The sequence below is a fragment of the Pelophylax lessonae genome (assembly GCF_965119305.1).
Source record: "Pelophylax lessonae genome assembly, chromosome: 11".
Classification (NCBI taxonomy): domain Eukaryota; kingdom Metazoa; phylum Chordata; class Amphibia; order Anura; family Ranidae; genus Pelophylax; species Pelophylax lessonae.
In genome coordinates, this window is record NC_138778.1 from 2,358,624 (window position 1) to 2,383,344 (window position 24,721).

Sequence of the window (24,721 nt, forward strand, 5' to 3'; positions counted from 1 at the left end):
TTTCCTGTGAATACGACGGGTTCCTTGCCGTGTTTTCCTGTGAATACGGCGGGTTCCGTGCCGTGTTTTCCTGTGAATACGACGGGTTCCGTGCCGTGTTTTCCTGTGAATACGACGGGTTCCGTGCCGTGTTTTCCTGTGAATACGACGGGTTCCGTGCCGTGTTTTCCTGTGAATACGACGGGTTCCGTGCCGTGTTTTCCTGTGAATACGACGGGTTCCGTGCCGTGTTTTCCTGTGAATACGACGGGTTCCTTGCCGTGTTTTCCTGTGAATACGACGGGTTCCTTGCCGTGTTTTCCTGTGAATACGGCGGGTTCCTTGCCGTGTTTTCCTGTGAATACGGCGGGTTCCTTGCCGTGTTTTCCTGTGAATACTGCGGGTTCCGTGCCGTGTTTTCCTGTGAATACGGCGGGTTCCTTGCCGTGTTTTCCTGTGAATACGGCGGGTTCCGTGCCGTGTTTTCCTGTGAATACGGCGGGTTCCGTGCCGTGTTTTCCTGTGAATACGGCGGGTTCCGTGCCGTGTTTTCCTGTGAATACGGCGGGTTCCGTGCCGTGTTTTCCTGTGAATACGGCGGGTTCCGTGCCGTGTTTTCCTGTGAATACGGCGGGTTCCGTGCCGTGTTTTCCTGTGAATACGACGGGTTCCGTGCCGTGTTTTCCTGTGAATACGGCGGGTTCCGTGCCGTGTTTTCCTGTGAATACGGCGGGTTCCGTGCCGTGTTTTCCTGTGAATACGGCGGGTTCCGTGCCGTGTTTTCCTGTGAATACGGCGGGTTCCGTGCCGTGTTTTCCTGTGAATACGGCGGGTTCCGTGCCGTGTTTTCCTGTGAATACGGCGGGTTCCGTGCCGTGTTTTCCTGTGAATACGGCGGGTTCCGTGCCGTGTTTTCCTGTGAATACGGCGGGTTCCGTGCCGTGTTTTCCTGTGAATACGGCGGGTTCCGTGCCGTGTTTTCCTGTGAATACGGCGGGTTCCGTGCCGTGTTTTCCTGTGAATACGGCGGGTTCCGTGCCGTGTTTTCCTGTGAATACGACGGGTTCCGTGCCGTGTTTTCCTGTGAATACGGCGGGTTCCGTGCCGTGTTTTCCTGTGAATACGGCGGGTTCCGTGCCGTGTTTTCCTGTGAATACGGCGGGTTCCGTGCCGTGTTTTCCTCTGAATACGGCGGGTTCCGTGCCGTGTTTTCCTCTGAATACGGCGGGTTCCGTGCCGTGTTTTCCTGTGAATACGGCGGGTTCCGTGCCGTGTTTTCCTGTGAATACGACGGGTTCCGTGCCGTGTTTTCCTGTGAATACGACGGGTTCCGTGCCGTGTTTTCCTGTGAATACGGCGGGTTCCGTGCCGTGTTTTCCTGTGAATACGGCGGGTTCCGTGCCGTGTTTTCCTGTGAATACGGCGGGTTCCGTGCCGTGTTTTCCTGTGAATACGGCGGGTTCCGTGCCGTGTTTTCCTGTGAATACGGCGGGTTCCGTGCCGTGTTTTCCTGTGAATACGGCGGGTTCCGTGCCGTGTTTTCCTGTGAATACGGCGGGTTCCGTGCCGTGTTTTCCTGTGAATACGGCGGGTTCCGTGCCGTGTTTTCCTGTGAATACGGCGGGTTCCGTGCCGTGTTTTCCTCTGAATACGGCGGGTTCCGTGCCGTGTTTTCCTCTGAATACGGCGGGTTCCGTGCCGTGTTTTGGCCGTGTGGAGATTGGCAGAGCTGGGGGTTACGGCTGAGCGGGGGATTGGCAGAGCTGGGGGGTTACTACTGAGTGGGGGACAGGCAGAGCTGAGAGTTACTACTGAGTGGGGGACCAGCAGTGCTGGGGGTTATTACTGAGCGTTACTACTGAGTGGGGGTACTAATGTGCTGGGGATCCTATAAGTGTGGGTACTAATCTGCTTGGGATCCTATGGGTGGGGGTACTAATGTGCTGGGGGGTCCTATGGGTGGGGGTACTAATGTGCTGGGGGCCCTATGAGTGGGGATACTAATGTGCTGGGGGCCCTATGGGTGGGGATACTAATGTGCTGGGGGCCCTATGGGTGGGGATACTAATGTGCTGGGGGCCCTATGGGTGGGGATACTAATGTGCTGGGGGCCCTATGGGTGGGGATACTAATGTGCTGGGGGCCCTATGGGTGGGGATACTAATGTGCTGGGGGCCCTATGGGTGGGGATACTAATGTGCTGGGGGCCCTAAGGGTGGGGATACTAATGTGCTGGGGGCCCTATGGGTGGGGATACTAATATGCTGGGGGCCCTATGGGTGGGGATACTAATGTGCTGGGGGCCCTATGGGTTGGGGTACTAATGTGCTGGGGGCCCTATGAGTGGGGATACTAATGTGCTGGGGGCCCTATGAGTGGGGATACTAATGTGCTGGGGGCCCTATGGGTGGGGATACTAATGTGCTGGGGGCCCTATGGGTGGGGATACTAATGTGCTGGGGGCCCTATGGGTGGGGGTACTAATGTGCTGGGGGTCCTATGAGTGGGGATACTAATGTGCTGGGGCCCTATGGGTGGGGATACTAATGTGCTGGGGGCCCTATGGGTGGGGATACTAATGTACTGGGGGCCCTATGGGTAGGGGTACTAATGTGCTGGGGGTCCTATGAGTGGGGGTACTAATGTGCTGGGGGTCCTATGAGTGGGGGTACTAATGTGCTGGGGGCCCTATGAGTGGGGATACTAATGTGCTGGGGGCCCTATGAGTGGGGATACTAATGTGCTGGGGGCCCTATGGGTGGGGATACTAATGTGCTGGGGGCCCTATGGGTGGGGATACTAATGTGCTGGGGGCCCTATGGGTGGGGATACTAATGTGCTGGGGGCCCTATGGGTGGGGATACTAATGTGCTGGGGGCCCTATGGGTGGGGATACTAATGTGCTGGGGGCCCTATGGGTTGGGGTACTAATGTGCTGGGGGTCCTATGAGTGGGGATACTAATGTGCTGGGGCCCTATGGGTGGGGATACTAATGTGCTGGGGCCCTATGGGTGGGGATACTAATGTGCTGGGGGCCCTATGGGTGGGGATACTAATGTGCTGGGGGCCCTATGGGTAGGGGTACTAATGTGCTGGGGGTCCTATGAGTGGGGGTACTACTGATAATCTGCACACTGGTATTTGCCAACCTTTATTATATCTTCAGAAAAGTCTGGAATTCTCAGACATCAGATCAGAGTGTAGAAGCGATGGGCGCTGTAATGTGTTTATAGGTGAAGTGTGACTTTCCTCCATCTGATAGAAGTTTGCATTCCATCCCTCTTCCTCTTCATTGCGCTTTGTTCATAAGTCGGGTTATAAAGGTACAGAAGAATCGGCTCGGAGGCCCAATAAAGGTGGGCTTCTAAGGCCCCTTTCACACCTGTGTGACTTGTCCTACGACTTGGGACTGTAAAGTCGCATGACAAGTCGTACTCCATGATTTACATCAAGTACCATTCATATCTGTGCGACTTCAGGTTGCAACGACTTCATAGTAGTCTCTGCACTACTTTGGTCTGACTATGATGTATAGACATAGGCATTGTGTCAAGTCCAGTCAAAATCACGGCAAAAAATTGCGGTAAAATCGTAGCAAAAATCGCCTAGTGCAAAAGGGGCCTAACCCAGTGTTTCTCAACCTTTTTTAGTCATGACACCCTTTATAACGATGGCCAGTCTTGAGGCACCCTCTAAAACGATGGCCAGTCCATATTTTGATGCATATATCTTGTTACCGTTTACGAATTATCAATGCGGTTGGCTGTTATGTATCTCTTTACTTGGAACAATATTATTTTCAAGTTTGTTGACACCTTTTGTTTGTTGTAATGAAAATCTTCAATAAAAACCATTGAACGATAAAACGATGGACCGGTCTTGAGGCACCCTCTAAAACGATGGACCGGTCTTGAGGCACCCTCTAAAACGATGGACCGGTCTTGAGGCACCCTCTAAAACGATGGACCAGTCTTGAGGCACCCTCTAAAACGATGGACCAGTTTTGAGGCACCCTCTAAAACGATGGACCAATCTTGAGGCACCCTCTAAAACGATGGACCAGTCCTGAGGCACCCTCTAAAACGATGGACCAGTCCTGAGGCACCCTCTAAAACGATGGACCAGTCCTGAGGCACCCTCTAAAACGATGGACCAGTCTTGAGGCACCCTCTAAAACGATGGACCAGTCCTGAGGCACCCTCTAAAACGATGGACCATTCTTGAGGCACCCTCTAAAATGATGGACCATTCTTGAGGCACCCTCTAAAACGATGGACCAGTCTTGAGGCACCCTCTAAAACGATGGACCGGTCTTGAGGCACCCTCTAAAACGATGGCCAGTTTTGAGGCACCCTCTAAAACGATGGCCAGTTTTGAGGCACCCTCTAAAACGATGGACCAGTCCTGAGGCACCCTCTAAAACGATGGACCAGTCCTGAGGCACCCTCTAAAACGATGGACCAGTCCTGAGGCACCCTCTAAAACGATGGACCGGTCTTGAGGCACCCTCTAAAACGATGGACCAGTCTTGAGGCACCCTCTAAAACGATGGACCAGTTTTGAGGCACCCTCTAAAACGATGGACCAATCTTGAGGCACCCTCTAAAACGATGGACCAGTCCTGAGGCACCCTCTAAAACGATGGACCAGTCCTGATGGACCAGTCCTGAGGCACCCTCTAAAACGATGGACCAGTCCTGAGGCACCCTCTAAAACGATGGACCGGTCTTGAGGCACCCTCTAAAACGATGGACCGGTCTTGAGGCACCCTCTAAAACGATGGACCGGTCTTGAGGCACCCTCTAAAACGATGGCCAGTCTTGAGGCACCCTCTAAAACGATGGACCAGTCCTGAGGCACCCTCTAAAACGATGGACCAGTCTTGAGGCACCCTCTAAAATGATGGACCGGTCTTGAGGCACCCTCTAAAACGATGGCCAGTTTTGAGGCACCCTCTAAAACGATGGCCAGTTTTGAGGCACCCTCTAAAACGATGGACCAGTCCTGAGGCACCCTCTAAAACGATGGACCAGTCCTGAGGCACCCTCTAAAACGATGGACCAGTCCTGAGGCACCCTCTAAAACGATGGACCAGTCTTGAGGCACCCTCTAAAACGATGGACCGGTCTTGAGGCACCCTCTAAAACGATGGCCAGTTTTGAGGCACCCTCTAAAACGATGGCCAGTTTTGAGGCACCCTCTAAAACGATGGACCAGTCCTGAGGCACCCTCTAAAACGATGGACCAGTCCTGAGGCACCCTCTAAAACGATGGACCAGTCCTGAGGCACCCTCTAAAACGATGGACCAGTCCTGAGGCACCCTCTAAAACGATGGACCAGTCCTGAGGCACCCTCTAAAACGATGGACCAATCTTGAGGCACCCTCTAAAACGATGGACCAGTCCTGAGGCACCCTCTAAAACGATGGACCAGTCCTGATGGACCAGTCCTGAGGCACCCTCTAAAACGATGGACCAGTCCTGAGGCACCCTCTAAAACGATGGACCAGTCCTGAGGCACCCTCTAAAACGATGGACCATTCTTGAGGCACCCTCTAAAACGATGGACCGGTCTTGAGGCACCCTCTAAAACGATGGCCAGTTTTGAGGCACCCTCTAAAACGATGGCCAGTTTTGAGGCACCCTCTAAAACGATGGACCAGTCCTGAGGCACCCTCTAAAACGATGGACCAGTCCTGAGGCACCCTCTAAAACGATGGACCAGTCCTGAGGCACCCTCTAAAACGATGGACCAGTCCTGAGGCACCCTCTAAAACGATGGACCATTCTTGAGGCACCCTCTAAAACGATGGACCGGTCTTGAGGCACCCTCTAAAACGATGGACCGGTCTTGAGGCACCCTCTAAAACGATGGCCAGTCTTGAGGCACCCTCTAAAACGATGGACCAGTCCTGAGGCACCCTCTAAAACGATGGACCATTCTTGAGGCACCCTCTAAAACGATGGACCAGTCTTGAGGCACCCTCTAAAACGATGGACCGGTCTTGAGGCACCCTCTAAAACGATGGCCAGTTTTGAGGCACCCTCTAAAACGATGGCCAGTTTTGAGGCACCCTCTAAAACGATGGACCAGTCCTGAGGCACCCTCTAAAACGATGGACCAGTCCTGAGGCACCCTCTAAAACGATGGACCAGTCCTGAGGCACCCTCTAAAACGATGGACCAGTCTTGAGGCACCCTCTAAAACGATGGACCGGTCTTGAGGCACCCTCTAAAACGATGGACCGGTCTTGAGGCACCCTCTAAAACGATGGACCGGTCTTGAGGCACCCTCTAAAACGATGGACCGGTCTTGAGGCACCCTCTAAAACGATGGACCGGTCTTGAGGCACCCTCTAAAACGATGGCCAGTTTTGAGGCACCCTCTAAAAGGATGGACCAGTCTTGAGGCACCCTCTAAAAGGATGGACCAGTCTTGAGGCACCCTCTAAAACAATGGCCAGTCTTGAGGCACCTTCTAAAACGATGGACCAGTCTTGAGGCACCCCATCCTAAAATATAAACACTATTCTAATCGGTTTACAGAATGCAGCAACATCCACACAAGTAGGAGGCCCAACATTTAAAGGTGCAAACTGGTACTGACTAGTATTCCATTGTTTCTCTTCTTCCTCCGTTTTTCTCCATAATATGACCCCGAATCTGATGGAGAGAGGTAGGGAAGGGTCAAACATGGAGGCTATATAGGCAACTGACACCCTCCCTATAAGCTGATGATGTGATTGGTCATTAGGAGGTTGGCAGTTAGAAGGTGCGCAATCCACCCGCTGCCTTGAATACAATTTTTAGGCATTTTGCAAATACCCCCCCCCCTCCCCCCCGGGTTGGAAAAGGCTGTTCTAGCTAGTGGGGAGTGTAACAATCTCTGAATTGCTACACAATTGTCTGGAGCTGAATCCTTGCATTTGATGCAGGTAGTAATGGGCAGGGATTTGTCTTTGGTGGATGAAGGGGGGTAACTTCCATAATTCAGGGTCCACTGTGAAAATTCTAACCTGGCCAGTCGCTGGTTTTTCAATGGTCATGACAATCACCCCTGGGCTGGATGGGCTCACCTTCTGTACAGGGACCTGAACCGTCCCTGATTACAGTCCACTTATGACATGGAGGAGATAAGGACAGTACAGAGCTCTGTCCTCGCATTGATAGTGTGGTATGATAGAGCGGAACAAAGTGCGTCGGGATGAGGGCGGTTTCTGGACGTAGCATTGAGTGCTAGGAAGCTCAGCTCTAGATATTACAGCAAAATTGTGGAAGTGAGGAAAAGAAAGGGAGAAGAAACACGGTGGAGGGATGGCATCCAGGAAATGAGGAAGAGCAGAACTTTAACTTCTCAAAACACCAGGCAAAATGGGTCAGGTCTGCAGTCTCTGACCATCCCTTGTGTCAGGTCTGCAGTCTCTGACCATCTCCTGTGTCATGTCTGCAGTCTCTGACGATCCCTTGTGTCAGGTCTGCAGTCTCTGACCATCTCCTGTGTCATGTCTGCAGTCTCTGACCATCTCCTGTGTCATGTCTGCAGTCTCTGACCATCTCCTGTATCATGTCTGCAGTCTCTGACCATCTACTGTGCCAGGTCTGCAGTCTCTGACCATCTCGTGTGCCAGGTCTGCAGTCTCTGACCATCTCGTGTATCAGGTCCGCAGTCTCTGACCGTCTCCTGTATCATGTCTGCAGTCTCTGACCATCCCTTGTGTCAGGTCTGCAGTCTCTGACCATCCCTTGTGTCAGGTCTGCAGTCTCTGACCATCTCCTGTATCATGTCTGCAGTCTCTGACCATCCCTTGTGTCAGGTCTGCAGTCTCTGACAATCCCTTGTGTCAGGTCTGCAGTCTCTGACAATCCCTTGTGTCAGGTCTGCAGTCTCTGATGATCCCTTGTGTCAGGTCTGCAGTCTCGGACAATCCCCTGTATCATGTCTGCAGTCTCTGACCATCTTCTGTATCATTTCTGCAGTCTCTGACGATCCCTTGTGTCAGGTCTGCAGTCTCTGACGATCCCTTGTATCAGGTCTGCAGTCTCTGACCATCCCTTGTGTCAGGTCTGCAGTCTCTGACCATCTCCTGTGTCATGTCTGCAGTCTCTGACGATCCCTTGTATCATGTCTGCAGTCTCTGACGATCCCTTGTATCATGTCTGCAGTCTCTGACCATCTCCTGTACTATGTCTGCAGTCTCTGACCATCTCGTGTATCAGGTCCGCAGTCTCTGACCATCTCCTGTATCATGTCTGCAGTCTCTGACCATCTCTTCTATCATGTCTGCAGTCTCTGACCATCTCGTGTATCAGGTCCGCAGTCTCTGACCATCTCTTCTATCATGTCTGCAGTCTCTGACCATCTCGTGTATCAGGTCCGCAGTCTCTGACCATCTCCTGTATCATGTCTGCAGTCTCTGACCATCTCTTCTATCATGTCTGCAGTCTCTGACCATCTCTTCTATCATGTCTGCAGTCTCTGACCATCTCCTGTATCATGTCTGCAGTCTCTGACCATCTCCTGTATCATGTCTGCAGTCTCTGACCATCTCCTGTATCATGTCTGCAGTCTCTGACGATCCCTTGTGTCAGGTCTGCAGTCTCTGACCATCTCCTGTGCCAGGTCTGCAGTCTCTGACCATCTCGTGTATTATGTCCGCAGTCTCTGAGCATCTCCTGTGTCATGTCTGCAGTCTCTGACCATCTCCTGTATCATGTCTGCAGTCTCTGACCATCTCCTGTATCATGTCTGCAGTTTCTGACCATCTCCTATATCATGTCTGCAGTCTCTGACCATCTCTTCTATCATGTCTGCAGTCTCTGACCATCTCTTCTATCATGTCTGCAGTCTCTGACCATCTCCTGTATCATGTCCTCAGTCTCTGACCATCTCTTCTATCATGTCTGCAGTCTCTGACCATCTCTTCTATCATGTCTGCAGTCTCTGACCATTTCCTGTACTATGTCTGCAGTCTCTGACCATCTCCTGTATCATGTCTGCAGTCTCTGACCATCTCCTGTATCATGTCTGCAGTCTCTGACCATCTCCTGTATCATGTCTGCAGTCTCTGACCATCTCTTCTATCATGTCTGCAGTCTCTGACCATCCCTTGTGTCAGGTCTGCAGTCTCTGACCATATCCTGTGACATGTCCGCAGTCTTTGATCATCTTGTGTATCATGTCGGCATTCTGACAATGAGTATTTACCAAGCTTTATGTGCGGACCACCATGTGATTTCAGGATCCCTGCAGTGGAAGGTCATTGGTTGCCCTCTGCTGTGGGCTCTTTCATCCCCTCGGCCCTCAGCCCCCATTGTTAGTCATCCTCTGGGGCCTCCAATGGTGGAAACCTCCTCTCATTATGCTAAGTCCTTGTCAAAGCTTCTTCTCATGTCTGTTCCTGGGACTTTTATCCCTTATGTAACAAGTAGGTGCAAGTTACAAAACTTACAAGAACATTCCATGTAGAAGAAGTGCGTGTGTCAGCTTTATTCCGCTGTCTTAATCAGCAGTTTGAAAGTATCTGTCAAATGTGACAGCCAATAAACGCTGCGACCTCCACCCTACAGTGCTGATCCCATCCTCCGACCTCCACCCTACAGCGCTGATCCCATCCTCCGACCTCCACCCTACAACACTGATCCCATCCTCCATCATGTCTGTCAGCTTACTCATACATGGAGCAAACTTTCTTTCTTGCTTGCTTCCCTTTCTTTCCTTTTTTCTTTCTTTCTTTTCTTCCTTTTTTTTTCCTTCTTTATTTTTATTTCCTTTCTTTCCTCCTTTCCTTTTCTTTCCTTTCCTTCTTTTCTTTCTTTGCTTTTTTCCCTTTCTTTTTCTTTTCTTTCTTTTCTCCTTTTCTTTTTCATTCTGTTTTTTTTTTTTTTTCTTTTTCTTCCATTCTTTTCTCCTTCCCTTTCCTTTTCTGCTTAGCTTTCCTTTGGTTTCTTTTTTTTCTTGCTTTGCTTTCTTTTTGGTGAGGCTTTATTTTATCCTGCAATATATTTATACCATTCCCTTAACTACTTTGTGTGCTTGGCAGCCATGAGTTATGCCAGCTGGGCACCCCATGTTAGTACTTTATTTTAGTACAGTTCTCAATGTTTTTTACAATGATAACGCAGTTTTGGTATGAGACCCAAGTGGAGTTCTAATTTAACCACTTGCTGTCTGCAATACACACACACATTATATATATATATATATAATGTCTTTCCTGGGGTTATGGATGAAGCTATAAGCCATAGCCCGTTTTTTTATTAATTTATTTTTTTACAGCTGGAGGCTGGCTTTCTCATCAAAGCGGTCTGAGTGTCTCATTGGCCACTTGATCACTTCACAAAGTGGCAGAAAGGGACTCCTCACCCTTCCGCCACTCGCCGGTGTTTCTCGGGCTTACCATTTTCACTGGCGCACCCCAGAAGCGATCCAACGGTGCAGCGGCTGATCACAGAGGCTACTAGAGACCAGATCCTCTTTGATCGCCTCTATGGCCGTGGAGGACTGGAGTGACGTTATTTCATCACTTCCGATCTAGGGCAGAAGTAAACAATTTTTTAATTTTTTTAAACCGATCAAAAAAAATGTTTCTGATCTTTTCTTTTAAAGGTAAGAGATTTGGGGTCTTTTTGACCCCAGATCTCTCCATAGAGAACCTGTCACTATATTACAAGGGATGTTTACCATTACCCCTCTCTCGCCTCCAACTCCCCCCCCCCCCCCACACCATTACACCCCCACCACCATCCTTAACCGTTACCCCCCTCCTCCCCCACACCATTACACCACCACCAGCCTAAACTGTTACCCCCCCCCCTCCCCTACACCATTACATCACCACCAGCCTGAACCATTATCCCCCCTCCTCCCCCACACCATTACACCCCCACCACCAGCCTTAACCGTTACCCTCCCTCCTCCCCCACACCATTACACCACCACCAGCCTAAACTGTTACCCCCCCCCCTCCCCTACACCATTACATCACCACCAGCCTGAACCATTATCCCCCACCATTACACCACCACCAGCCTTAACCTTTACCCCCCCTCCTCCCCCACACCATTACACCCCCACCACCAGCCTGAACCATTACCCCCCCTCCTCCCCCACACCATTACACCACCACCAGCCTGAACCATTACCCCCCCACACCATTACACCACCACCAGCCTAAGCCGTTACCCCCCCCTCCTCCTCCCCCACACCATTACACCCCCACCACCAGCCTTAACCATTACCCCCCCTCCTCCCCCACACCATTACACCACCACCACCAGCCTAAACCGTTACCCCCCCCCTCCTCCCCCACACCATTACACCCCCACCACCAGCCTTAACCGTTACCCCCCCCCCTCCTCCCCCACACCATTACACCACCACCAGCCTGAACTGTTACCCCCCCTCCCCTACACCATTACATCACCACCAGCCTGAACCATTATCCCCCCCCTCCTCCCCCACACCATTACACCCCCACCACCAGCCTTAACCGTTACCCCCCCTCCTCCCCCTCACCATTACACCACCACCAGCCTAAACTGTTACCCCCCCTCCCCTACACCATTACATCACCACCAGCCTGAACCATTATCCCCCCCCTCCTCCCCCACACCATTACACCCCCCACCACCAGCCTGAACCATTACCCACCCTCCTCCCCCACACCATTACACCACCACCAGCCTGAACCATTACCCCCCCCACACCATTACACCACCACCAGCCTAAGCCGTTACCCCCCCCCCCTCCTCCCCCACACTATTACACCCCCACCACCAGCCTTAACCGTTACCCCCCCTCCTCCCCCACACCATTACACCACCACCAGCCTAAACTGTTACCCCCCCCCTCTCCTACACCATTACATCACCACCAGCCTGAACCATTATCCCCCCCCCCCTCCCCCACACCATTACACCACCACCACCAGCCTGAACCAAGAGATGGTTGTGTGTGACAATCCCAGAAATACTCAGACCGGCCCGTCTGCCACCAATAACCAGGCCACGTTCAGTCCCTTCAATCATCTTTCCTCCCCATTCTGATGCTCAGCAAGTCGTCTTCACCTCATCTAGATGCCTAAATGCATTGAGTTGCAGCTATGGGATTGGCTGATTAACAATTTGTGTTACCAAGCAACTGATCAGGTGTACCTAATAAAGTGGGTGGTGAGTGTATGTGAGCGGTATATGTAGCTCCGCCTCTTGCGATGAGCGTTGTCAGAGATGTTGGTGTCACTGTCTGTCTGGATCCGGTGCTGATTGGTCATCCTTGTGGTTGGTTTTTCTCAGATGACATCATGTTACAGAACACACGGCGGGCGCTGTGTGAGACTCCGCACATTCCAGTCCTCTGAGGTCACTCCGTCCGCACGAGGAGGAATCCTTACAGGAGGAAGTGGAGGACTGGAAATAAGACTGGGATTGTCCGGGTTTAAATCCTCTTTCCTTTCAGGAAATGAGTCCATCGGATAAGCTGTCCTTTATCATCATCAGCCTGATCCCCACCTCCGACCCGACTCATTGTTTTCAGGAATCGCTCGGCAGAACTCTACTAAACAGTGCCTGGAAAAAGTATTCACACCCCCAGAAATTTCCCACATTTTCTCATGTTACAACCAGAAACGTAAAAGTATTTTATTGGGATTTTATGTGATAGACCGACACAAAGTGACCATAATTGTGAAGTGGAAGGAAAATGATAAATGATACAAATAAATCTGTGAAAAGTGTGGCTGCATTTGTATTCACCCCCCTTTACTCTGATACCCCTAACTAAAATCTAGAGGAACCAATTGTCTTCAGAAGTCACCTAATTAGTAAATAGAGTCCAGCTGTGTGACATTTAATCTCAGTATAAATACAGCTGTTCTGTGAAGCCCTCATAGGTTTGTTAGAGAACCTTAGTGAACAATCAGCATCATGAAGGCCAAGGAACACAGCAGACAGGTCAGGGATAAAGTTGTGGAGAAGTGTAAAGCAGGGTTAGGTTATAAAAAAAATCTCCCAAGCTTTGACCATCTCACGGAGCGCTGTTCAATCCATCATGGGACAATGGAAAGAGTATGACAACTGCAACCCTACCAAGACATGGCCGACCACCTAAACTGACCGGCCGGGCCCCTGCCAAGACATGGCCGTCCACCTAACTGACCGGCCGGGCCCCTACCAAGACATGGCCGTCCACCTAAACTGACTGGCTGGGCCTCTACCAAGACATGGCCGTCCACCTAAACTGACCGGCCGGGCAAGGAGAACATTCATCAGAGAAGCAGCCAAGAGGCCCATGGGAACTCTGGAGGAGCTGCAGAGATCCACAGCTCAGGTGGGAGAATCTGTCCACAGGACAACTATTAGTCGTGCGCTCCACAAATCTGCCCTTTATGGAAGAGTGAGAAGAAGAAAGCCATTGGTGGAAGAAAGCCATAAGAAGTCCTGATTGCAGTTTGGGAGAAGCCATGTGGGGGACACAGCAAACATGTGGGGGGAGGAGCTCTGCTCAGAGGAGACCAAAATTCAACTTTTTGGCCTGAAAGTAAAACGCTATGTGTGGGGGAAAACTAACACTGCACATCACCCTCAACACACCATCCCCACTGTGAAACATGGTGGTGGCAGCATCATTGTGTGGGGATGCTTTTCTTCAGCAGGGACAGGGAAGCTGGTCAGAGTTGATGGGAAGATGGATGGAGCCAAATACAGGACAATCTTAGAAGAAAAGACTTGACTGGGGCGGAGGTTCCCCTTCCAGCAGGACAACGACCCGAAACCTCCAGCCAGAGCTACAATGGAATGGTTTCATGTGTTAGAATGGCCCAGTCACAGTCCAGACCTAAATCACATTGAGAATCTGTGGCAAGACTTGAAAATTGCTGTTGACAGACGCTCTCCATCCAATCTGACAGAGCTTGAGATATTCTGCAAAGAAGAATGGGCAGAAATGTCCTCTCTAGATGTGCAAAGCTGGTAGAGACATCCCCAAAAAGACTCCCAGCTGTAATTGCAGGGAAAGGCGGTTCTACAAAGTATTGACTCCGGGGGGTGAATACAAATGCAGTCACACTTTTCACAGATTTATTTGTATCATTTATCATTTTCCTTCCACTTCACAATTATGGCCACTTTGTGTCGGTCTATCACATAAAATCCCAATAAAATACATTTACATTTTTGGTTGTAACATGAGAAAATGTGGGAAATTTCAAGGGGTGTGAATACTTTTTCAAGGCCCTGTAAAAGGTGACAGAGGAGTAAGCTCCAGCACACAGCCTGTGATTGCCTCAGCTCTGTTGCTGTGTGAATGGGGTGTGTCTTTTCCCTCCAATCAGCTCTCAGAGCTCCTTTTACTCAGCTCTGCAGAGTGTAATTTCAGCTCCCCTCCCCCTGTTTTCTGGAACCTCAGACAAGCTGTATAAATTCTGCACTTTGAATGTTTGTAGAGAAGAAAAGACTGCAGATAAACAGGTACAACTTAACGTGGAAGGATTTTTGTTATCTGTGTATCACCTGAGGCCACTCACTTCATTGTGTGTGCGTGTGTGTGTGTGTATATATATATATGGAAGGGTTTACAACCACTGTAAGTTATCTTTCTGCAACCTTGTATGTCATAGATGGCAGATTCTGCAATTCTCAAGAGATTCCGTCTCATTTTGGACCTTGAATGCTGAAGTGCAGCTGGTTGCAGATTGTGTGCTCTGTCCTCACATTGTGTGCTGAGAGTCTCTGATTGCATCAGATTGTGTTTTGGTGAATTGTCTCTGGCACTGTGTCCCTGCAGAGCTGGAGGGGGGGAGGGGGGTACAACTGTGTCCCAGCAGAGCTGGGGGGGGAGGGGGGTACAACTGTGTCCCAGCAGAGCTGGGGGGGGGTACAACTGTGTCCCGGTAGAGCTGGAGGGGGGGGTACATCTGTGTCCCGGCAGAGCTGGGGGTAATGTCATCTGGGTGCCACATGTTCACACACAAGTCTCTGCCTTGCTGAGGATGTCTCAGTGATGTCCCGTGTAATGGGAGAGCCTGGGAATGGAGGCTTCAAAGCGGTAAATATACAATCCATCCCCTATCTCCTTACACATAGATGGGAAACTTGGAGTTTGTATTGGCAGCTTTGTATTGCTTGAAAACATTGTGTGAGCCAGAAATAGAAATATACAGTATATACAGAGGGGGAAATGTTTGGCTCCCCTGCAGATTGTGTCAGTTTGCCCACTTACATAGAAATGGCGGCTGTATAATTTTATCATCGGTGTATTTTATATGATAGAGACAGAATATCAACCAAAAATCCAGAAAAATCACATGATACAAATGTTATAAATGGAGTTGCAGTTCAGTGAGTAAAATAAGTATTTGATCCCCTTAGTAGTTGGTGGAGAAACCCTTGTTGGAAGCACAGAGGTCAGACGTTTCTTGTAGTTGGGAAGTACAGAGGTCAGACGTTTCTTGTAGTTGGAAGCACAGAGGTCAGACGTTTCTTGTAGATGGAAGCACAGAGGTCAGACGTTTCTTGTAGTTGGGAAGCACAGAGGTCAGACGTTTCTTGTAGATGGAAGCACAGAGGTCAGACGTTTCTTGTAGTTGGAAGCACAGAGGTCAGACGTTTCTTGTAGTTGGGGTCACAGAGGTCAGACGTTTCTTGTAGATGGAAGCACAGAGGTCAGACGTTTCTTGTAGTTGGAAGCACAGAGGTCAGAGGTTTCTTGTAGTTGGAAGCACAGAGGTCAGACGTTTCTTGTAGTTGGCCCCCAGGTTTGCACACATCTCAGGAGGGATTTTGGTCCACTCTTCTTTACAGATCTTCTCTAAATCCTTGGAGGTTTATTGGCTGTCACTTGGCAACTCGAAGTTTCAACTCCTCCATAAATTTTCTATAGGATGAAGGTCTGGAGATTTGCTAGGCCACTCTATGACCTTAATGTGCTTCTTCTTGAGCCACTCCTTTGTTGCCTTGGTTGATATGTTTTGGGTCATTGTCATGCTGGAAGACCCATCCATGACCCATCTTCAGTGTTCTGGCTGAGGGAAGAAGATTCTCATCCAAGATTTTACAATACATGGCCCCGCCCATTGGCCCCTCAATGCGGCAAAGTTGGCCGATACCTTTATCAGAGAAACAGCCCCAAAGCCTCATATTTCCACCTCCGTGCTTGACTGTAGGGACGGTGTCTGTAGGGGACGGTGTCTGTAGGGGACGGTGTCTGTAGGGGACGGTGTCTGTAGGGGACGGTGTCTGTAGGGGACGGTGTCTGTAGGGGACGGTGTCTGTAGGGGACGGTGTCTGTAGGGGACGGTGACTGTAGGGGACGGTGACTGTAGGGGACGGTGACTGTAGGGATGGTGTTCTTAGGGTCATAGTCAGCATTTTTCTTCCTCCAAACACGGCGAGTTGAGTTAATGCCAAAGAGCTCAGTTTTGGTCTCCTCTGACCACAGCACTTTTTCTCCCAATCCTTCTCTGAATCATTTAGATGTTCATTTGCAGGACTGTACATGTGCCTTAACGAGGAGGGGGACCTTGTGGGCGCTGCCAGATTTCAATCCATGGCGGTGTACTGTGTTACCAATAGACATATGCCGGTTTTCGGTAATTCGATATATCGCGGTATTGCATAGCCACGGTATTGTTATTGTGGCATTTTTAAAATACCGAGTTTCTCTGCTCCTGGGTCTGACTTGTGAATTGATACATTTCAGTGAGCTGGATGACTCATTCACTCACTCAGCTAAAGCCTTTCAGCATTAAAGTCTCCTAACTATAAACAAAAATGATTACATTGTATCTTTTCCTTCCCTCTGCCAGGGAGAAAGGAAGTTTAACCTCTTAAAGACTGGACCTTTTTCTGACACTTGTTGTTTGCAAGTTAAAATCAGTTTTTTTTTTTGCTAGAAAAGTCCTTAGAACCCCCAAACATTTTATATATTTATTTAGCAGAGACCCTACAGAATAAAATGGCGATTGTTGTAATATTTTATGTCACACTATATTTGCGCAGCAGTCTTTCAAACGCAATTAATAGACTTTAATGAATAAAAAAAAAAAAAAACGTAACAGTAAAGTTATCCCAATTTTTTTTTTGTTACACAGAGAATCGTGATCTTTATTCCAAGCTAAAAAATCGTGATTCTCATTTTGGCCAGAATCGTGCAGCTCTTATATATATATATATATATATACACACACACACGCATAGCAGCCCACATTACATTATTATATAGCCATCAAGCAGTGTCTGGCCTACCTGGTGATGACTGGTCCTGGCGCTCTGATCCGATGGCCTGGTCTTTAAAGGGGCAAATCCTTGCGATCCAGAAGTGGTTAAACCTGCAGGAGGACCGGTGTTTTTATCTATTAATGACTTTACTATTGCTTTAGGCCTGGTTCACATGTATGCGGGTTGGTGGTTCACATGTATGCGGGTTGGTGGTTCACATGTATGCGGGTTGGCGGTTCACATGTATGCGGGTTGGCGGCCCACATTTGCACAGGCATAGCAGCCCATTGATTTGAACGGGCTGCTATGCCCTCATTTTCCGCAGAAAAAAGGTGCATGCAGCATTTTTTTAAAATTCAGTGGCCTTGAAATCCATCCTGCTTTTGCACCATGCGACTAACCTGCAGTTCCTGCTCTGGCAAGCTTTCTGCATTTTTTGTATACGTGGGCACGGCATTTAAAAACAGTTTGCGTGTGCAGCAATGGCAGGTAAGTCGCATGGTGCAAAAGAAGGATGGATTTCATGGCCACTGCATTTTTTTAAATTCTGCATGCACCTTTTTTCAGCTGAAAACGCAGGCATAGCAGCTCAAGCCCATTCACATCAATGGGCTGCTATGCCTGTGCAAATGTGGGCCCCCAACCCACATACATGTGAACCAGGCCTAAAGCAATAGTAAAGTCATTAATAGATAAAAACACCGGTCCTCCTGCAGGTTTAACCAATTAATGACTTTACTATTGCTTTAGGCCTGGTTCACATGTATGCGGGTTGGGGGCCCACATTTGCACAGGCATAGCAGCCCATTGATGTGAATGGGCTTGAGCTGCTATGCCTGCGTTTTCAGCTGAAAAAAGGTGCATGCAGAATTTAAAAAAAAATGCTGCATGCACCTTTTTTCTGCGGAAAATGAGGGCATAGCAGCCCGTTCACATCAATGGGCTGCTATACCTGTGCAAATATGGGCCGCCAACCCGCATACATGTGAACCGCCAACCCGCATACATGTGAACCAGGCCTAAAGCAATAGTAAATTAATTTATAAAAAACACCTCCTTCAGGTTTAACCACTTCTTGACCACAAGGATTTGCCCTCTTAATGACCAGGCCATCGGATCGGAGCCGAGCGCCAGGACCAGTTATCACCAGTTAGGCCAGACACTGCTTGATGACCTATTTTAGGCCTGGTTCACAGAGTCTGTACTGATTGACTATATAATAATGTGCATAAGTGAACCAAAGCCCCTAAATTCAGCAATGAAATTGAAGTGAGGTGGAAATTTAATAATTTAAATTTAATAGAATACCGTGATAATACCGTATACCGTGGCAAAACCTTAATCAATTAATCGCAGCATGAAAATCTGATACCGTCACAAGCCTAGTTACCAATGGTTGGTTTGGTGACTGTGGTCCCAACTGCCATGAGATCATTCACAAGCTCCTCCTGTGTAGTTCTGGGCGGATCCCTCACTTTTCTCATGACCATCCTCACCCCATGAGGAGAAATCTTCCATGGAGCTCCAGACTGAGGGCCCATTGATGGATATTTTGTATTTCTTCCATTTTCAAATAATCCCTCCAACAGTTGTCACCCTCTCACCAAGCCTCTTGCTGATGGTCTTGTAGCCCATTCCAGCCTTGTGTCGGTCTCCAATCTTCTCCCTGACCTCCTCTGACAGCCCTTTGGTCTTCCCATGATGGTGAGCTGTGATTGGAGGAAAGAGATTCTGTGGGCGGGTGTCTTCTATACACATAACTAGTTGTCATTAGGAGCTCCTTCTTACATTGACAGGACTAATCTGTGTACCACATGAGCACCTCCTGTAGCCAGTCTGTGGGAGGCAGAATTATTGTTGGTTGGTTGGGGATCAAATACTTATTTTACTCCCTGAACTGCAACTCCATTTATACCATTTGTATCATGTGATTTTTTTCTGGATTTTTGGTTGATATTCTGTCTCTTATCATTTAACCGCTTGCCAACCGCATTCTGTATATATACAGCGGCAAGGCGGCTCTCCTGTGCCGAATCACGTAGCTGTATATCATCAGCTCAACCTCCTGTCTTCCACACATTGTTGAATATGCTGATTTACGCACCGGTTATCTACGGTGGGTTCTGTGTTTACACTTATAATAATATGTATTGTACTTCAGGAGCTCCAGGATGGAATTCTGCTAGTTAATCGGTTCAGGTTGATTGAATCATTGTAATCTATTAGTTACTGGTGGGAAAGTAGAATACTGTTTGTGTTGGTGGTTCCTTAGATAATTAGTTCAGGTTAATTATATTTCTGTCCACAATTTCATCTGCATAGGATAATGTAATCAGGCACCTGACCTGGCGGAGTAATCTGATCAGGAAGGGGATGTTCTCTGTGGGGTATATATATTCGTTGTGAGTTTGTTCAATAAAGGTTTCAGATCTATACAAGCAATTCTCGGCTAGCTTTGTATGGAAGGGGGGTCGGGTGGCTAGAATATCTGATATCTATGTTCAGACTGGAGGAGGCGGTATTCTGACGGAAGCACACAAACACAATGTGGGTCGTGGTTCCATTACAGTAACGCAGTGCCGTATCGCAAAAATGTCCTGGTCGTAAAGGGGGGGGGGGAACCTTCCGGAGCAGAAGTGGTTAAAATACACCTATGGTAAAAATTATAGACCCTTCATTTCTTTGTAAGCGGTAAATTCAATCTGCAGGCGATACGTATACATTTTGTTTTCCCTGCTTTTGTGATTGGCTCACTGATTTTTTCCAGGAGTCTACACTAAGATGAAAGTCAGATTTTTGGGCATCCCCTGCAACACAAATGTCGTTTTTGGTGCGCTACTCCCAATAGGAACACGTCTAAAGGGATGCAGACCCTGCCACTTTCCTCATTTAGAGCCCTGCAGGTACAGCAGCTAATAATTATAAAACCCCTCCCATTAGACTGACTCTGAAAAAGGTCACAGAGCAATAAACAGCTATTTCTTCAGAATGTCAAAAGGTGGGAATCTGCTATAAAGATTGTTACAATCCCTGCAATGTACAGAGATCACTCAGAGGGGAGGGGGGGGGTTTCCTCAACGAAAGCGGCTACTCTATTAACTTCATGCCCGCGCTATAGCTGAAAGACGGCAAAAGCAGGGACCTAAATTGCCGGGAGGGCGTCCATTTACATCCTCCTATGCATGAGCTGCCTGCGCGCTCCCTGTGTGGCGCGTGCGGCTCGATCTGTGATCAGTGAGTCCATGAGACTCGACTGATCACAGATTGGAGTAAGGGGCCAGTCTCGGCCCCTTACCATGTGATCAGCTGTCAGCCAATGACAGCTGATCACGTGATGTAGACAGCAGCCGTCAATCAGCTTTTTTTTCTCTCCGTGAGGAGAGAAAGCCGATCGCCAGCTGCTGTCTGAGGGACATCGGTCCTGAAGAGGAAGAGCAACTGTGCCCATCAGTGCCACCTACCAGTGCAGGTCAGTGCCCCATCAGTGCTGCCTATCAGTGTCCCCTACCGGTGTCTATCATTGCCCACAAGTGCCACCCATTAGTGCCTATGAGAGCCACCTATTAGTGCCCTTCAGTGCCACCTACCAGAGCCCTTCAGTGCTCATCAGTGCAGCCTATCAGTGCTCATCAGTGCAGCCTATCAGTGCCCATCAGCGCACATCAATGAAGGAAAAAATAACCTGTTTGCTAAATTTTATAACAAAGTTTAAAAAATTTTTTTGTTTTTCAAAATTTTTGGTCTTTTTTTGTTTAGCAAAAAATAAAAACCCTCCAGTAATGATTAAATACCACCAAAAGAAAGCTCTATTTGTGTGAAAAAAATGATAAAAAATGTCATATGGGTGCAGTGTTGCATGACCGCACAATTGTCATTCAAAGTGCGACAGCTCTGAAAGCTGAAATTGGCCTGGGCAGAAAGTGCCCGGTAGGCAAGAGGTTAAAGCAGCCACCACATCTAGTGATTGGTGAGCTGCTATACATTACATTTTGTTGGTTTGGGGTGTAATATGGCTTTAATCAGGGTGGATTTCGGCATCAGGGAGGCGGGGCTGATTGAGTGAGTATACCTTGCTTGGGAGGGGGGGGGGGGGGTGGTATTAGAAGACATTGTCATTGTCACTTTGCACTTGAATGAGCAGGTGACAGCGCCAACTATGAAGAAATGGTCACGTGACTTGCCGCCTCCTCGCACTCTGACTTCCAGCAATAGACTGTGGGAGGGGCAAAGTGGAGCACGGCCGGGTTACATTTCTCAGAACGCACAACACACCAGGAGGCTGATGACTCCTGCCTGTGGAGGTGGGGGCGGGGGGACACGACATCTAGTCCAAAGAAGGCGTGTCTTTGACTCCCGGGGGGGTGGAGGAAGTGGTTGGATAATACACGCCATTCAATCCGCAAATGAGGCGCAAACGTTGGGGCAAAGCTGCTTTGTCACTATAATGCACAAAACAATGTGGATGTTCAGGGAAATGACCGAGGCTTTCATCTTTTAGTGACTTTTGTATGAAGTTGGTGAAGGCGCAGCGAAGGCAATCCGGACCGCCAGGCTCCTTTTTAATGCATTTTGTAGATGCCCACAGTCTGGAGAAGCAGGAGGCCCTTATAATTGGGTTTGGCTTTGTGGTTTTCTTGTGCCGGCACAAAGAAAAATCACCGCCGGCCTTCTCCTCTCTTCATAACGAGAAGTTTATGACTCAAGAAAACAGTCAGCTCTTCTAGTCCCAGCCTGTGTGACTTCACCCAGGAAAGAAGGAATGTACTCATTAGACTTCTCCTCTTCTCTCTATAGATTTCCCTCAACATGGACAATGAAGACGTCCCGGAGTTCCTGAGCCCGAAGGAGGAAATTCTGTATTGGAAGAAACTCTCTCAGACGTATAAACAGAGGTGAGGTGGTGTTCATGTGACCTGGCGTGCCATGAGTATGGCAATTCCACCAGAGTTTTTAAAACCTTTTCAGGACCAGAAATATTTTAGGCCCATGTGACCAGGCAGACGGCCAATAACCACTTAAAGACCGAGCCTATTTCTGACACTTCTTGTTTACACGATAAAATCCGTATTTTTAGCTAGAAAATTACTTAGAAACCCAAACAGTATGTATATGTGTATATATATATATATATATATATACACACACACACACACACACATATATATATATACACACACACACACATATATATACACACACATATATATATATATATATATATATACACACACACACATATATATATATATATACACACACACACACATATATATATATATATATATACACACACACACATATATATACACACACACACACAGTGGTGATCGAAAGTTTGGGTACCCCAGGTAAAAATTTGCATTAATGTGCATAAAGAAGCCAAGGAAAGATGAAAAAAATCTCCAAAAGGCATCAAATTACAGATTAGAAATTCTTATAATTTGTCAACAAAAGTTAGATTTTATTTCCATCATTTACACTTTAAAAATAACAGAAAACAAAAAATGGCATCTGCAAAAGTTTGGGCACCCTGCAGAGTTAAAGTGGAGTTCCACCCTCGGAAAGTTTTTTTTAAATATACCCCCGGGACAGTCAGGGCTGTGCATTCCACAATGGATAGCCTCTGAACTGTCCCGGGTCGCACTTACCTGTAAGAAGAAATACTTACCTTGAAAATGTCTTGTCCAGCGCTGCCATCTCAGGTGTGGGCAGCTGAAGCCAGGGCGTCCTCTTCTGCGTCCTCTTCTCCCAGAATGCCCTGTACCGGCTCTGTCACCTGAAAAATAAATGGATAATCACAATTTTTTTTTTCTTTACTTACCTTGTTTTCTTTACCTTGCTCGTCAGTTCCGGTGCAGGCACATCATTCCTGCACAGCTTCTGGGCATGCTCAGAAGCTGTTTAGCAGCGAATGCCGCGCCTGCACTGGAACTGACGAGCGGGGCCGGTGTTGTAAAATTTTGTCGGACCCGTGAAAAAATCGGACCTCGTCACTTCCGGTGATAGAGCATCACAAAACAGCGGATGGGGGGAGTCCGTGCGCATGCGCAGAAGACATTTTTCGAGGTTTGGCAAAATTATAACAGAGAGCGGACAGCTGATTGAGAGGAGGCGGGGCTGAGGTGCGACGGAGGACGTGTAATATCCTTATGTTTTATTGTCTTTAGCAATTATCGTATTATTTATCCTTGGGATTTCATTACATTTAGTATTTCTTATTTTGTATTATAGAAATAGTAAATGTAATGAAATCCTAAGGATAAATAATACGATAATTGCTAAAGATAATAAAACAAGGAGTCGCTAAAGTCCTGCATTTATTACACGGCCGCACCTCCGTCCCGCCTCCTCTCCCGCCTCCTCTATTCAGCTCTGCAGATGACGCAGCGGTGTCTTCCGTCCCACCTCAGCCCCGCCTCCTCTCATTCAGCTGCCCGCTATGTGTTATAAGTTTACCAAACCAAGATAATGTCTCATGCGCATGCGCACTTGAGACTCCTATCACCGGAAGTGACGAGGTCCGATTTTTTCACGGGTCCGAGAAAATTTTAGAACACCGGTGCAGGCACATTGATTCCTGGGAGCGATGACGTTCAGCTCCCAGGAATCAATGCAAGAAGGAAGTGACAGCGCAGGCCACGGCCGAAGAGAGAGGAAGTAAGGTGAGTATATTTTCTTCTAAAACAAGGTAAGTAAAGAAAAAAAAAATTGTGATTATCCATTTATTTTTCAGGTGACAGAGAGCAAGCAGATTGGGAAAATTACTTTTAAGGGTGGAACTCCACTTTAATATCTTGTACTGCCCCCTTTGGCAAGAAGTATCACAGCTTGTAAACGCTTTTTTCTTTGGTTTTTATGCATCTTTCCTTGGCTTCTTTATGCACATTAATACAAATTTTTACCTGGGGTGCCCAAACTTTCCATCACCACTGTAAAATATATATATATAATTTTTTTTTTTTCTTTTTTTTATCAAAGATTCTGTGGTCGTTGCAATATTTTTTGTCACACAGTATTTGCGCAGCGGTCATTCAAACACAATTTTTTGGGAAAACAATATATTTCACTGCATTTAAAAAAACTAAACAGTAAAGTTAGCCCAATTATTTTGTATATAGTGAAAGTTGATGTTACGCCAAGTGAAAAGATATCAAATATGTTACGGTTTAAAATTGCGCACACTCATGGAATGGCGACAGACTACGGTACTTAAAAATCTCCATAGGCGATGCTTTAAAAAATTTTAATGGTTACCAGTTTAGAGTTACAGAGGAGGTCTTTTTTTAGAATTATTGCTCTCGCTCTGGCGATCACAGCTATAAATCACGTGTGCTATTAACACCATTTTCATTTTCGGGAGCAACTTACGTATGCGTTTTCTTTCGTGCGTGAACTCACAGCAACGGGGGCACTTTAAAACTTATTTTATTTTTTTTTCCTATTTATTTTATAAATTTTTTTTATTTTTAGCACTGTTTAAAAAAAAAAAAATCTGATCACTTTTATTGCTGTGAGAAGGAATTACTTGTG

At 48.0% G+C, this 24,721-nt stretch overlaps 1 protein-coding gene across 4 annotated transcripts in view; it reads left to right on the forward strand.

Annotated features, from left to right (window-relative positions):
• Window positions 1-24,721, forward strand: part of NDEL1 (nudE neurodevelopment protein 1 like 1) — an 81,968-nt gene that overhangs the window by 19,045 nt on the left and 38,202 nt on the right. For 3 of the 4 annotated variants that reach the window (XM_082271479.1, XM_082271481.1, XM_082271480.1), the window contains exon 2: window positions 21,986-22,083. In XM_082271479.1, the coding sequence (XP_082127605.1) occupies window positions 21,998-22,083 (86 nt within the window). In that variant the 5' untranslated portion in view covers window positions 21,986-21,997. Of the gene's footprint in view, window positions 1-21,968; window positions 22,084-24,721 lie in introns of those variants that run through there. The other variant, XM_082271478.1, reaches the window with a different exon arrangement.